Genomic DNA, 15,547 nt, shown 5'->3' with positions numbered 1-15,547 from the left:
TTAGGTAGTTAAACCTCCATCTTTTCCATGGTGGTATCTGTGTTTGGTCAAGACCTCTCTATTCCCAGCCCCTGGCATATTTGTTCATTCCTAACACATAGTAGGTACTGAACAATATTTGTTGAATGACAGAATGGATGAGTCCTTGGTTTTGTCCATGTTCCCTGGAGCCTACTAGACCCTGGAAATAAATGAATTCTATCCCGTGGTGTAGTCATATTTTCAAAAATTATTTTTAGATTATGGGATATTTCAAACATACAAGTGAGTATTGCTTTATTTATTGGTATTTGCATATCAATACATTTGTAGTATTTACATATGGGTACATTCGTTGTATTGCAAATCACCATAGGACCCTAGAGATTTTAAAAATATCTCACTGGCCAGAGGTGTGATGTCCTTCTAGTACTGTGATCAGGATGGGGAAGTGATGGGGGTCCATGGCTGATGGGAGGCACATCCCCTCTCTCTGCCCATGGTGGCAGGAACTGAGAGGAGCGGGGAGGCTAGGCACGGGGTGGTTTTTAGAACTGAATCCACAAATGTCCACCCAACCAATCCAAAGGCCCTAGTGTGGCATGGGGCCTGTGCCCACGTGGGATGGCTGATTTCTCAGCACTGGCTTACCTTGCTGCCACATGTGCCCAGGCCGTGGTATAGAGCTTCGGGCAGAGGAAGTCAGCTGCCCTCTGGGCTGGACACCTGGCCAGGTCAGGTGCGGTGAGATACGCGACAGATGGAGGGAGAGATCTCTGTGGCGTGGAGCCAGGGGACATCTGAGTCTGCAGGTAGCTCTTCACCAGAAACCTGGGGGGTGGAAGAGGAGGCAGGTGAGAGGGTAGAGACTCTGTGGGACAGCCCAGCACCCCTCACTCCCAGAGACAGGCGAGCTCAAGCTGGGTTCCAGCCTTCCCGTGGGAGAGCCAGGTCACCAGGCCTCCGCCTGGCCTCCCTCCTGAGGGTTCCCCCTCGGGCCATCCTGCCTCGAGGCCCTCAGTCAGGCATACCCCGGGACCTGTGGAGCTGGGCCAGACACTCTCCGATCCTGAACATAAACCCTTCTGTGATCTGAGCAAACAGAATTTTCCATCAGAACATTGCGATTTTGGGATTTATAATGACTTGTACAGTGACTGGGTGGAAATTAAATTTTCTTAGCTGAAAAAAGAAGGATAGAGGCAAGAATGCTAACATGAGTAGGAGGATTATAGGTGACTCTCAACTGCTGCTTCAGGATAATCCAGTGGTTACAGGTTCTGGGCTTAGACAGCCCTGGATTCCCATACAGCCTCTCCGAGACCTGTGTGATGAAAGAAGCTTCACCTCCGAAGTCTCGGTTTCTCCAGCTCTAGGTGGGGAGGACAGTTCTCATCTGATTGAGGGTTTGTGAAATGGAATGAGATGATATTTGTAGAGTGCTTGGCACAGTGCAGAGTATATAATATGTGCTATTGTATTCCTTTTCTAATTTGGGAAAAAACTAACGGATGTTATATATTTTTAAAAATATAATAAATGTTGTTTTTCATATTTGCCAGTGAACTTCTTTCTCCTTGCATAGGGAAGCTTTTGCCCTGTTTGGTCACCTGAGAATAGGTGAGGATGAGGCTCTGTTGGCCTCCAGGGCCCACAGACCTAAGAGGGATGAAAAGAAATCGCCTGTGTGGAGGAGGCTGACTTGGCCATTGCTTGGAGCCTCTGTGTGCAGGCTCTGCACGAAGCCTAGGCGATGCTAAAGTGAGCAAGGTAGGGGTAGTCCCTGCCCTCAGGGAGCTCCTAATCTAGTTGGAGAGTAGAGCTAAAAAGGTGAACAAAAAAATGAGACAATGATAGATTGTGAAACTGCTCCAAAAGAAACAAGGCCATGTTGGGTGGGAGGGGATCAAAGGCAAAGGCCTCCTGGACAGAAAGAAGTGTGTGGCTGGCAGAAGTGAGCAGAGGTGGCTGGGTGCAGTGGCTTGCACCTGTAATCCCAGCACTTTGGGAGACTAAGGCAGGTGGATCACCTGAGGTCAGGAGTTGGAGAGCAGCCTGGCCAACATGGTGAAGCCCCATCTCTACTAAAAATACAAAAATTAGACGGGCATGATGGTGTGTAATCCCAGCTACTGTGGAGGCTGAGGCAGGAGAATTGCTTGAACCCAGGAGGCGGAGGTTGCAGTGAGCCGAGATTGCACCACTGCATTCCAGCCTGGGTGACAGAGTGAGACTCCATCTCAAAAAAAAAAAAAAAAAAAAAAAAGAAGAAGAAGAAGAAGTGAGCGGAGGCAGGAGGTGGTGAGAGGAGGATGGGCAGGAAGGCAGGGGTCAGGTCACATGGACCTTGCAGGCCACAGCATAGAACATGTCATTTTCCTACGAGCACTGGGAAGCCATTGAAGAATTTCAAACCAGAGAAAGATGTGATCTTCCCTAGGCTCTGAAAAGATCCCTCCGGCTGCCTGTGGAGAAGCAGGAAAGGATAGAAGCAAGAGACCAGGGAGGGGTCTGAGGCTGTGGTGGAGGTGAGAGAGGATGGTGGCCTAGAAGTGGATAGATTAGTCATACTGGGGAATTGGACAGCTCCCAAATGGCACTTCCCAAAGCCTGCTCCCTTTATGGGCATCAGACGGAACCCTCCACCCAACAGAAGCTTGGTGGGTCCCCAAGGGCTTGGGCAAAGGCCTGGGTCAGCCTGGACCTTACCTGGCCACCTGCAGGTAGAGCACTGTGTTCTCACCCTCATAGGTGCAGGAGGCCGACAATTTGGTGACCAGTGATGGCAGGCCACTCAGCTTTGAGTAGCCGTGTCCGCCACAGGCCCTGCGGCACATCTCAGCTCCCTGGATGCAGAATTCTGACATCATGGCCTTCATGCCCGTGCTCAGTGCATGGAGCTGTGAGAAGACGGAGGGCAGTTGGGCGGTGTTAGGGGGCCTCCACCATAGGGACCAACCCTGTGCACCACTTACTGAGCATCTACTGCATGCCCAGCTCAGCGCTGAGGTAAGAAGTCTTTCCTCTGCTCACAACTTCATGAATGAGAAGGCGGGTACTCAGCTTATGTGACTCACCCAGAGGCACACAATTAGGCAGTGTAGGGGCATAAGAGTGAAGGAAAACCTGGTCTGGCCAGTGTCTCCAGGATAGGGAAGAGGGTGCTGCCTGAATTGGGCCCACAGGCCTCCAGGAGTTACGGATTTTGCTGGCATCGGTTTTAGAAAGCTGGTCTATGAGGATGGGTGTCCACTGTAAGCCCACTTACTGGGTTGTAGGAGGGTGGTAGGGTCTGAATGTGTCCACCTAAAAGTCTTATGTAGAAATCCTAACCCCCAAGGATTAGGGCTAGAATTAGGAGGTATTGATGATTAGGACTAGGATTAGGAGGTATTATGATGGTAGTAGGAGGTGGGGCCTTCAGGAGGTGATTAGGTCATGAGGGTGGAGACTTCATGAATGGGATCAGTGCCCTCATGAAAGAGCCTGCTTCTGGCCAGGTGTGGTGGCTCATGCCTGCAATCCCAGCACTTTGGGAGGCTAAGGCAGGTGGATCACAAGGTCAGGAGATCGAGGCCATCCTGGTCAACATAGTGAAACCCCCTCTCTACTAAAAATACAAAAATTAGCCGAGCGTGGTGGCATGCACTTGTAGTCCCAGCTACACAGGAGGCTGAGGCAGGAGAATCTCTTGAACCTAGGAGGCAGAGGTTGCAGTGAGCCGAGATCGTACCACTGCAGTCCAGCCTGGGTGACAGAGTGAGACTCTGTCTCAGGAAAAAAAAAAAAAGAAAGAAAGAGGCCGCTTCTACCATATGAGGACACAGCAAAAAGACAGCCATCCAGGAAGCAGGCTCTCACCTGACATCAAATGCACTAGTGCCTTGACCTTGGACTTCCCAGCCTCCAGAAGTGTAAGAAATAAATTTGTTTGTTTGTTTTTCTTTTTTGAGACAGAGTTTCACTCTGCTGCTCAGGCTGGAGTGGAGTGCAGTGGCACAATCACAGCTCACTGCATCCTTGAACTCCTGGGCTCAAGGAATCCTCCCACCTCAGCCTCCAAAGTAGTAGTTGGGACTACAGGTGTGTGCTACCACACCTGACTAATTTTTCAATTTTTTTTTGTGGAGATGGGGGTCTCACCATCTTGCTCAGGCTGGTCTTGAACTCCTGGGCTCAAGCAATCCTCCTGCCCTGGCCTCCCAAAGTGCTGAGATTACAGGTGTAAGTCACCATGCCAGGCCAATTTCTGTTGTTTATAAACCACCGCTTTATGGTATTTTGTTACAGCAGCCCCAACAGAGATAGAGGCTGCCGGGCAGCAGGCCTGGTTTGAGATTTTGATTCTTGAAGCCCCTGCCTATCTTTGGAGCTTTCAAGTCCTTGGGAGGAAAGTTGTGTCCCTTGATCTCTCTGTGCCTCAATTGCAGTTGGAAGGGTTAGGCCGGGCGTGGTGGCTCACACTTGTAATCCCAGCACTTTGGGAGGCCGAGGCGGGCAGATCACGAGATCAGGAGATCAAGACCACAGTGAAACTCCGTCTGTACTAAAAATACAAAAAAATTATCCGGGCGTGGTGGCGGGTGCCTGTAGTCCCAGCTACTGGGAGGGGCTGAGGCAGGAGAATGGCGTGAACCCGGGAGGCAGAGCTTGCAGTGAGCCGAGATCGCACCACTGCACTCCAGCCTGGGCGACAGAGCGAGACTCCGTCTCAAAAAACAAAAAAAAAAAAGAAAAAAAAAAAAGGAAGGGTTAATGAGCAGTGCTTATAAAGCATGGTGCCTGGACAGACTGAATTTTACTATATATGTAAGTCCACAATGCTTTACCCGAGACCTGTGAGCCAGATGTGTTTAGGAATCAGAGTAACTTTTGGATTGTAGAGAGGCCAAGTGGCATTTAAGGTACATTTTTTTTCTTTTGAGACCGAGTCTCGCTCTGTCTCCCAGGCTGGAGTGCAGTGGCGCGATCTCGGCTCACTGCAAGCTCCGCCTCCCGGGTTCATGCCATTCTCCTGCCTCAGCCTAAGGTACATTTTATATAATAGCCCCAGTGGGGTTTGGGGCAGCTTTAGTGATTAAATACATTAATAATTTTACTGCAAAATGTATTCACACTCAGAGGGATAAATCAGGTCAGTTCAGGTCAAACTATGCCACCAAATGAGTTCCAAACAACTGTTTTTCAGAGCTTTTTGGGTTTCAAATACACATCAGGGGTTGTGGACCTGTGTTCTCTACGCTAGGTGTGATTGTTTTCTCTTAGCATGTTTGTAGCTCTCTGGGGGCCGGTTGTGGGTAAATTTATATACCAGGGTGCCGTTCACCCAGATGCCCTGGGATGCTGAAAGCTGGGAGAGGTGGGGGTGGGGAGTGCCCGTGGGGATGAGGCTGTGGCTGCTCCCCAGTGAGTGGAACAATCTTAGCTGCCCTCCCAGCACCTGTCCCTCCGCAGACAGCAGGTACCTCAGGCAGGAAGCTGAAGTCTCTGTTCAGAATGGCAGTGTAGGAGTGCTGGAAGAACTCCAAGAGGCTGACTGCCAGAAAATGGAAGGCGTAACTGATGGCCAGCTGAGGAAAGAGTTTCTGCTGTTGCGTCTGGTAGTCCAGGACCTTTGCCTCTGGGTCACTGAAGGGAAAAGAACTAGAAGATTTAGATCACTACGTGCCGTGTCCACCTTCCCCTATCCCCGACACCATAAAAACCTTAAAAACAGACAGTTCGTTAGAACTCATTGCAAAACTTGAACTGACACGAGGCCATTGATAATCCTTTAAAAATCCCATCTAACATGAACATATACATTTCACTGCGGGAATATGGACACATTTGTTGGTGGGTACTGCCCCTTGTTAAGGGAGGCTTGTAGAATTCCAGCATATACAAGGTATTATCCTAAAACCTGAAAAGTTCTGAGATTCCAACACGTCTGGTCCCAAGATTTCAGGTGAAGGGTTGTGGCCCTGCACCTGTGATGATTTAAACCTGTGACCTTCTACTGCCCGTGTGCACTTGCCACGTGCTGAGGAATATGTCAAGCCTAAACAATAACTCTTAGGATATAAACTCGGGTCCGATGGAACCCCAAGGAAGGGACTGTGTCTGCCTTATCTGCTGCTATGTCCTTAGTGCCCGAGACTATGTCCAGCACTCAGGAGCTCGCAGTAACTGGATTGAAAGAGGGTGTGATTACAAGAAGCCTCCTCTCCGGTCAGCAGCTGCTTACCTGGCGCATCTTTCTTATAACCACCCTGGGGACACTTCTGCAGCCCAGATAAATGGGCTCGGGCAGGACAGCAGCAGAAGCCCCTTCTTCTCAGTGGCCCTGTCCTCCAGAGAACGCTTGCAGCCTGGATTCTGAAGCCCAGCCCAGGCCAGGGTGCTGTGAGCTTGCCAGAGGAAAGGACCCTGGGCTGAGGGCCTAATGTGCCTTACTGCATTTCACCCTCCACACCACACTGAAAGGCCACTTCTGCCACACCCATTTTGTAGCTGAGGAAGCTGAGGGATGAAGTGAAATGGCCGAGCTGAGTGTTCACAGAGGGTTCAGTCAGCCCTTGCTATTCTGTGCTGCGGGGTGGAGGGAGTGGTAGCAACACAACCAATTACAACAAAAGGGATCCAGACTGGACATACCACTCGGATGCTGACAGCACAGCTGGAGAGAACGAGCTCAGCCACACACGGTCGATATGACATTGGATTTTGCTAGGCTCGGCCTGACAGAATCAACTCAGCCAGCCATAGTCTGATGCAGCTGGCAACTGGCTGACCCAGACCCGTCCAACCCGTCACAGCCGCACAGAATACAGCTGGACTCGGACAGACACAGAGTCAGACAGACCTGGTGCTACAGGGCCAAAGACACTATCACATAGAGCCCGATGGGGGCCAGGCACTGAGGATGCAGGTTAGGCTGGCTGGTCAGCCCTGTTAGAGGGAGCCAGAGAGACCCCTCTGACATGCCCAGATGGGGCCAGGCTGGGTAGATTTTGTGTGTGTGTGTGTGTGTGTATGTGGTGGGGGGCATTGTCTGCTCCCAGCTCTCTGGCTCTGGCAGAAGGGTGGTGTTAGGGGGAGGCACTGTGGGACCAAGAGGCAGCATATCTGCGGTAGTCAGTCACTGGGCACCCCTTGCCTGGGCCGGAGCCGGGATTGGCGGCGGATGACCGAGTAGCGCATGGCGATGACACAGGCCTTCTGCAATATAGGGAGGATCTCCCCTGACAGCAGCTCCACTCGCACCACCACCATGGGAAGGTAGTTGCTCTGTGTTGTCCCGAGTTTGACGTAGGTGCCATCTGGCAAGACCTGTGTGGAACAAGGATGGGCACAAGGTCTGGGCCACGGCTCCCCAGGATGCCCCTGCTTCCCCAGAGCTGTGGGGCTCCACACAGGGAGGGCACCTCGCCCCTCAACCGGCGCATCTGGAGTTGGAATGTTAAAATACCAGGCCATTTCCCCAAGTGCCCTGCTTCACAGTGACTCTCCTGGGACACCCCAGACCTCCCCACGACCCATAACTAAAGGGGTGATGCCTGGCAGAATTGGGACCTTCAGAACTCCTGCTGGCATTCTGGCTGGTATCTGTTGGGCAATTGGTTGTGTCAGGCCTCACTGTGGGTAAATATGCAGATCACCTCAGCCCTATCCTCTCCTGGGGCTGCCACCCCACCCCACAATTGCTCCGTCAGCCTATGTGATGAGCATTTCTGCATGAGAAGTCTGAGGCTCTGTGCCCAAGATCATACTGCTCCTAAGCAGGGGTTTCACCCCAGTCTGTGGGATATCAGAGCCTCTCTTGTGGGAAGAGGTTATGTGGCCCAAACTAAGCTCTATGGAGGACCCAGGCCCAGCCTGCACAAAGCGCAGGTCCCCTCTCCAGGAAGTACAAGTCTCCAGCCTCCCCAGACCTGTAACCTGTGCAAAGCGACTCAGCATGTTCTCCCTGGGGACCCGCACATGGTTCAGCTGCAGGAAGCCATTGTCTGTTTGATCAAAGTCCATCTTGGGTCCGATGTCCCCAACGATGATTCCTTGAAGGAGATGGAGATGAGGACACCTATCAGTTGAGAGAGTGCTTGCTATGTGGCAGGTATCACACACACATTCCGGGTCACAGCAGCCTGTGACACTGGGATTATTGTATCTATTTTGCAGGTGAACAAGCTGAGGTGAGAAAGATGCTAAATCTTCCTCAAGTTCACCTAGCCAGTTAGCACCAAGTCTGTCCAACTGGACCCCTCCCTGCCCAAGGGAGACATGTCTTTGCTACTCTTGTGGCCCTCTGGGGCCCCAGGTCAGGGAGGCCACCTGGGCTCTCCTCCTGGCAGAGTTCCTTGAGGGAGCATTGTGGGCTTACCTGGCAGTGGGGTGTGGTCCTGAAGACTCCGGATTGGCACAATAAAAGCATGCATGCCCCGCCGGGCTCCCGAGCAGATCAGCTGGGCCTGGACCAGGGCGTGGGTGGCTGACCGTCCCACTGAGGGCAGAGAGAGTAGAGGCCCGTCACAGGAAGACCTGTGCATTGCTTTTCCCAACCCAGCCTCCTGGGGCTGGGGTTTTGGATGGGTACCTCTGGAGCCCTGAAAAGTCACTGATCAAAGAGAGAGGGGATTGCCCCCAAAGAACCAAGCAAACCTAGCAGCAACTTGGCAAAGGCACTGTGAAATGATCCAGCTTTTTTTTTTGCCCCCTCCCCCCCCAACTATTAATGAATTACTCTGTCATCAACCTTATAATAATGAATACAGATAATTATGGTTTATCAAAATACAAGTGGCGCTAGACCCTGTGATAGATGCTTTCCAGTTCTTGCAGGGGACAGAGGATGATGAGTCCCATTTTCCAGATAAGGAAACAGCCTCAGAGAGTAGAGTGACACACTGAAGGTCACTGGCCTGGAGGAGCAGAGCTAGGATTCATCTTTACCCTGGTCTGTCTGATCTTAAAGGCTGGTTTCTTTTGTCTTCATTTTTGACAGTGGTCATTTATTTTCTCTCTCTCTTTCTGTCATCACTCTCTCATCTCTCTTTTTTTTTCTTTCTTCTTTCTTTTTTTTTTCTTTTTTTTGAGACAGAGTCTTGCTCTTTCGCCAGGCTGGAGTGCAATGGCGTGAGCTCGGCTCACTGCAACCTCTGCCTCCCAAGTTCAAGCAATTCTCCTGTCTCAGCCTCCTGAGTAGGTGAGACTACAGACGCCCGCCACCATACACGACTAATTTTTGTATTTTTAGTAGAGATGAGGTTTCACCATATTGGTCAGGCTGGTCTCAAACTCCTGACCTCAGGTGATGCACTCACCTCGGCCTCCAAAAGTGCTGGGATTATAGGCATGAACCACCGCGCCCAGCTCATGTCTCTCTCTTGTCTGTCTCCCTCTCTCTGTGTGTCTCTCATCTCTGTCACTCTCCTGCTTTAGTTGGACTCAGCATATTTGTTTTAATTTTTTCCATATAAGGTGTGGGTCCCCAAGTGCCACAGATGTGTCCTTGGAGGTGAAATTCTCAAGTTTGAGGAAGGGGAAATCCCTCCTTGGGGCTTGGTAAATCACCAAGCCTCAGGGACGCTTGATGTGGCCACCACCTGGTGACCACGGCGGGAGGTATGGCATTGGTGTCCTGATGGGGGCTGGTGGTGGCCGTGAGCCTTCCTGGGTGTCTGCAGCAGGGGCAGGCAGGCGTGTTCTTTCCACTATGTGATCACAGGGCCTGTGCTCTGGCTGGTGGCAAGCTCTGCCACTAACTCGGGAGATGAGAGGAACCGGGGTTGTGAGGAGTACCTGGGACTAGACCAAGTGTGTGTGTTTGTGTGTGTGTGTGAGTGTGAGTGTGAGGCCTTGTCTTTCACGGATTGATTGTCTCCTCTACTTCAAAGTTCCTTTGGGGACTTTCCAGCCACTCACTAATGAAATGTTTAATATCCCACCTATTTTACAGAGTAAGAACTGGAGGCTCAGGGAGGTGAACTGACTTGCCCAAGGGCAGCAGCCTAGAACAGAAAATCAATCTGAGGTCTGTTGGACCTCAAAGCCAGTGCTACTCTGCCCTCCAACATTCTTCTACTTCGAGAGAGATAAGGAAGCGGGGTGGATGGATACTCACGGTCTCCAGGCCACCATTTGGTGGCAGTCAGCGTGGGGCTGTGTATCACAAACTCCTGGGTGGCTGCGTCATAGGTGGCTTCAGTCTCCAGGCCCTGAAGATATGTCCCTTAGGATCAAGGAGGGGTGTTAGACATTGGCCTGAGGTGGGGTTCTTACCTGGGAAGCTGCTTCTAGGTGGGCCTGAACTCTTAGGCATCAGCGCAGTACGGAGTGGGGCTCAGCTCCCAGCTGTACTTGCAGGCCGTTCTCCCCTTTCATCTGTGGGCTGTGTGGGGGACACACAGTCCCCTATAGCCAGTCTGTGACAAGGGGTGGCTGCTGATGTTTCCAGAAGGAATGGCTTGCCCCACTGGGAGCTCATACAATACGTGCAAATTAGAAGGCGGCACCCCTTCCTCAAGACCCTTGACTGCCATCTGCTGGAATGTTTTCATATTAAACCTATGTCCCTCGGAGCATATGAACCTATGACTACCTAGATGTAAATGGGCCCTCTGGAGTTTTGCAGTGCACAGCCTAAACACCACATGCAGAGTCCTAGCTCACCATGTCCCAACTCCGTCTGTGCATACGTTGCGATGATCTGGATGTTTTTGCAGAGTGGGTCCCATTTGGCAATCTGCTCCTCTGAGCCCAGGCTCCTGAGGGCTCTCAGGAAGACTCTGTGTATACTTAAGGCCACGTCTCCAGAAAGGGCTCTGTTGGGGAGAGATGCTGTAGTTGAGCAGCCTAATGGAGACAGGGGCCCAGGTGTCCCCTGCCTGAGCAGAGTACAGGAGATAAAGGGCACCTAGCATCCTGGTTTCCCAACGAGTCTTCCCTTTGTTGGGGAAATGGCTCATGGGGCTGGGGGGTTTCCAGGTGATCCCAGGTAGATCCCTCTCCAGTGGGGCTGCCCCAGGAGTGAGTACCTGTAAGCGTAGCCTAATTCACGACCATCTTCTAACCAACCCAGGCGCCGTGCTATCAACCGGATGTGGAATGCCCTCCGCATGGCAGCCTCATAACGCTCATTCTGGGTCATGAAATAATTGTCCTTACAGCTAAACTCCGGGTAACTATGGATGATGCTCTCTGCAGAGGACAGAGAACAGAGGTCTTAGGGACCTGGGTGAGGTTTCTGGCACCTTCAAATCTTCTCACCCACTTGCTTCATGGATCTGGAAAGGAAGTCAGGCATTACTGTTATTTTACAGATGACAAAACTGAGGACCAAGGTGGGAAAGTGAATTGCCCAAGGTTACAAAGCTATGCAGTGGCAGAATTTTAGGACCAGAATCCAGGTCTTCTGCTGCCTAAACTCTTCTATCCCCCAGGTGGGCTCAGGCAATATTGACATGTGAAGATTGTCTTTACAGTTCAAAGGAATGAATCTCTAACAGTGGAATTTCAAGGGCAAAGTTTGTTATTTGGAAGCAGAACTGCTAATGAAGGACTCTTCTTACAAGAGAAGCATGGGGCATAAAACAGATGTCCCATTCCCCAGCTTCCCCTTACCAACTTTCCTGCGGAGTGCAGTGTTCTGGGCACCTCCATCAAGGATGTTGGTGAGCTGTTCCACGTCAAAGGACTGCATATACCTCTCGCTCTGTATGTCAGGGTGCATTTGCCTGCTCCAGGTATCCCCCAGTGACACTCGGTGCACTGGGCTGCCCATCCTATCCTGGATCTGTCTGGTGACTGAGGAGAGACACTTCCGACCCGGCTGCTCCGAGGGTCTGCTCTCAGCATTGGTCAGTGCAAAGAACCTGTGTGCAAGAAGAACTGCCTAGGGCTGGGTGTCAGCCAGGGCTGGTTGGTAGAAGAAAGACATCCCTAAGTACCTGAATGCCACTCCACCTCCACACTCTCCCTGTGGACGCTGGCTGTGGACCAGGCACTGTGTGCATGGTAGGCATGGTATGCAGCCATTGCTTGGTACATGTTTGCTCAATACTTGTTAGCCAAGATTGGACAGGGCCTGATCCCAAAGATTGGGCTCTATCCACTGCAGTTTGAGTTACATGAATTGCCTAGGGAAATCTTCACAAAAAAGTCAGTGAAGGTTACACCTGAAGAAAATAATCCTGGAGAGGTTGAGTGGCCCCTAGCCACACAGCTGGAAATGGCCAGGAGTTGGATGGGGTCTGACCACAAAGCACATGACTTGTCCATACTACAGCTCCACTGTGGAGGATTACTGGGGGCACCTTGGTCTCATTCAGCTGCTCATAAGTTCTAGGATCATTCAGCCCCATTTCTATGAGCCCTGCAGGTGTATTGTGGAACTGAAGGGAGGAAGCCTGCTTCCTGCCTGTGAAGTGTTCCCCTGGAGCCCCTGAGTGTCTTTCATACCCAGGTTGGGCCCTGTCTCCTTCACAGCAAATGCTTGGCCTCTGAGAAGCCCCTATTCCTCCACAGTGAGGCAACCATGAGGTGCAGTCCATCCCATTTCACAAGTCTCTTGAGTCCATCTGCTCCTTGCTATCCCTTTGGCTAGCATCCAGGCCACTGTCATCTCTTACTTGGACTCAGTGTTCCTCTTATTTGTTCTTCCAGCTGCCAGGTGAACTCTTGAACTGCATATCATATTGTTTTCCTCTCCTGCTTGGAATCTGCTCCTTGGGGCCCACTGTTTGTGGAATGGAGTCCTTGCTGTGTCTACCCACCTCCCACTCCACTCGCCTCTCTCCTATGTCAACTTACTGCCCTCATCCGTGGCCTCCACTCACTCTCTTCCTACCCTTTGCCCCTGCTGTTCTCTCTGAACAAAGTTCAGCTCCCTGGTCCCCTGGGTGCTCTAGGGTTAGGGACAAGTTCTTATTTGCTTACGTGTTCCTCCCACAAGGCCTGGGAGGCCAGCTCTGCGTTTCCTAGCTTGCAGCAGGTATGTTGTAAATCTTTCCTGCAGGCTGCCATGCTTTTGATCCCCTTCCTTCCTGACCTCAACCTGACAGAGGTACTGCTGTTATTACCATTTTATGGAGAGGATGTGGGCCTTGGAATGGCAGGAGACCTTCTAAGGGCCATGCAGCCACATGTAGCAAGTGATTCATACGAGGCTTTCAAACCAATACACCTAGCAGGGCTGTGGGGATGCTGGCAAGGGGCCCCATCCTCTGCCCCCTGGAGTCCTGCAAGTGCACCTAGTGCGGCTCCTCTTGTCCTGCCTTACCTCTTTTCCTTGCTCTGCTGCCACTGCCTCCTTGCTGTTCTGAATGTTCCAGGCCTCGCTGCCACTGCCAGCTTTTGCTGGGGCATCTCCGTCTGCCCAGAACACCCTTTCTTCAAATGTCACTAGGGCTCTTTGCATTGAACCTCATTTAACCTTAAGAGGCCACCCTCTTTACAATCCCAAGCCCCCTCCCCCAGCATTCCCTGTCCTCCTCACTCTGCTCTCCTTTTTCTCTTTTCACTTATCCTCTTCTGACATTTGAGATCATTTACTCATTTCATATGTTTTTGTTTACTTCCATCTCCCTGCCACTAACACAGAAACTGCAAGAGGGCCAGGATCTTTGTCACTGTCACGCTGTGACCCGGAGGTGCCCAGTGAAGAAAGCCTTGCTCAGGGTCTCTCAGAGCTGCAGACAGGGTCATCACGGGGGCGGCCCTGTCCTCTGGGGTCTCCCAGTCCCTCCCTGCCCAAAAACCTGGCTCACCTGGCTCCCCTCTGTCCTGTGTCCGCACTGTAGGCTGGGCTGGCCTCTCCCTGGCTGTAGGCCCCAGCCTTTCGCAGGCTTGTGGTCCTGCCCTTCTCTCCTCCCACAGAGGGGCGGGAATACAGAAGCTGAGAGCCCTGCTTGGCCACCTCTCAAGCCCTTGTCTGCTCTCAAGCCCTTGTCCGGGCTTCCTCTCTTCCTGCATGGGTGTGACCTTTGTGCCTGTCGCTGGGGCTGCCCTGGGAGGACTGCTGGGAGGTTGGAGCCCTTACATCTCAAAGCCAGCGATTCCTTTGACACTACTTGTACCAAAAAGCTGTGTACCCCAGCAGTGTTTCCAAAGTGATATCCTGGTCTTCGCTGATCTTTCACTGTGTGCCCTTCAGGGACTCAAGCTGTTAATATCACATGAGCTTAATAGGCTCCCCTCAGATGGTCCTCATGTGAAAGGATTGCTCTGTAAGGTGTATGTTTTTCCTCTCTCCCCATGTTTCTGCTCTAAAATATGGCTTGTCTTATGCTTAGCATCCCCTGACATTCCCTGGAAAAATATTTGTGGAGCATCCATCTGTAGTGTGTGGGATCCAGATGGGAGCTGGGTCTTAGTGAGAGAAATGAGAGGCTTAAAGGTTCCATCCCTGCATAACCACCTTGGAAGTCAGATGCGGCTCCCCATTTTGCAGGTAAGGAAACAAGCTCAGGGAGAGGATGTCACTTTGTTTGGGTTTGCACAATAAGTAGATTACGTAACACATTTGTGTAAGATTGGGAAAGAAATCGAGGGGCCAGTAGGAGATCAAGGCTCCTGTTCTGGCAGGACTTCTGAGCTATGTTGACTCTGAGCAGGTGTACTCCTTTCTGGGCCTTGGCCTCCCCTGTAATGCAAGGTATTTGCTCAGTAAGGAGCCTCACAGCACCCCATCATATCCCCAAGGTAGTGTCTAGCTTGTGTCTGTAGGAAGAGGCAGGACCTGTGGCCCAAGCTTTGCGACTTATCACCTAGCAGGTCCTTCTGGAGCTGTGGGGCTCAGACTCCTGGCAGTCCTCATTGCTGTGGGCAGTGGTTTCAGGGAAGGTGGTCTTGGCCACACTGTTTGGAGGTGAAAGTTCTTACTTACAACTGGACTCATCTCTGCCAAGGATTTATGCTATCACTGACCATGGGCAATGACTTAGTTCCTCTCTGCCATAGAGAAAGGCTTGGACTGCAGGAAGTGGCCAGTGAAGAAAGCCTTGCTGAGGGGCCCTTGGAGCAAGGTTTTTAAATAAACTCTCCATGTTTAAATTGTTTTCTCATTCACTTTGAAGCTGGCCCTGTTCTGTATGTTTTAGATGTGATCATTTTGATTTGTTGCACTGAACTCTTGAATTCTCTAGCTTAAAAAGGCTTTTAAAATTACAAAATATTTCAAACTTGTACAAAAGTGGAGAGAAAAATATAATGAACCCGAATGTACCTAACACCCAGCACTAACAATGATCACACTTGTCTCCTTGTTCTTTGTTTTTAACTTTTTATTTTGAAATAACTTTAGAATTTCAGAAAGCTGCAAAAAGTTCTTGTATATCCTTCACTCAGCTTCTTCTAAGGTCCAATTATGAAACCAAGACATTAACACTGCTGCAATATTGTCAGCTGATCTTCGGAACTTATTTGAGTGTGTCAGAGGTTCTCCAAGATCAACCTCAGGTCCAGTGATTTGCTAGGAAGACTCATAGAACTTAGAAACGGTTATACTGAGCCAGGTGCGATGGCTCACGCCTATAATTCCATTGCTTTGGGAGGCTGAGGCTTGAGGATCACCTGAGGCCAGGAGTTTGAG

At 51.1% G+C, this 15,547-nt stretch overlaps 1 protein-coding gene across 1 annotated transcript in view; it reads right to left on the bottom strand.

Moving 5' to 3' along the window:
- Positions 1 to 13,805, bottom strand: part of ACOX2 (acyl-CoA oxidase 2) — a 31,875-nt gene extending 18,070 nt beyond the window's left edge. Inside the window, exons 1-11 of the mRNA XM_032153874.2 lie at positions 13,725 to 13,805; positions 11,581 to 11,831; positions 10,995 to 11,157; positions 10,630 to 10,781; positions 10,082 to 10,189; positions 8,342 to 8,461; positions 7,900 to 8,015; positions 7,118 to 7,290; positions 5,445 to 5,607; positions 2,689 to 2,879; positions 631 to 810 (exon numbers count right to left, since the gene is read on the bottom strand). Of these exons, the coding sequence (XP_032009765.1) occupies positions 631 to 810; positions 2,689 to 2,879; positions 5,445 to 5,607; positions 7,118 to 7,290; positions 7,900 to 8,015; positions 8,342 to 8,461; positions 10,082 to 10,189; positions 10,630 to 10,781; positions 10,995 to 11,157; positions 11,581 to 11,740 (1,526 nt within the window). The 5' untranslated portion in view covers positions 11,741 to 11,831; positions 13,725 to 13,805. The remainder of the gene's footprint in view (positions 1 to 630; positions 811 to 2,688; positions 2,880 to 5,444; positions 5,608 to 7,117; positions 7,291 to 7,899; positions 8,016 to 8,341; positions 8,462 to 10,081; positions 10,190 to 10,629; positions 10,782 to 10,994; positions 11,158 to 11,580; positions 11,832 to 13,724) is intronic.
- Positions 13,806 to 15,547: the final 1,742 nt, after the last annotated feature.

Source organism: Hylobates moloch, unplaced genomic scaffold (assembly GCF_009828535.3).
Source record: "Hylobates moloch isolate HMO894 unplaced genomic scaffold, HMol_V3 SCAFFOLD_5, whole genome shotgun sequence".
Lineage (NCBI taxonomy): Eukaryota > Metazoa > Chordata > Mammalia > Primates > Hylobatidae > Hylobates > Hylobates moloch.
The sequence above is the reverse complement of the archived record's forward strand: the minus strand, read 5'-3'. Positions and strand labels throughout refer to the sequence as shown.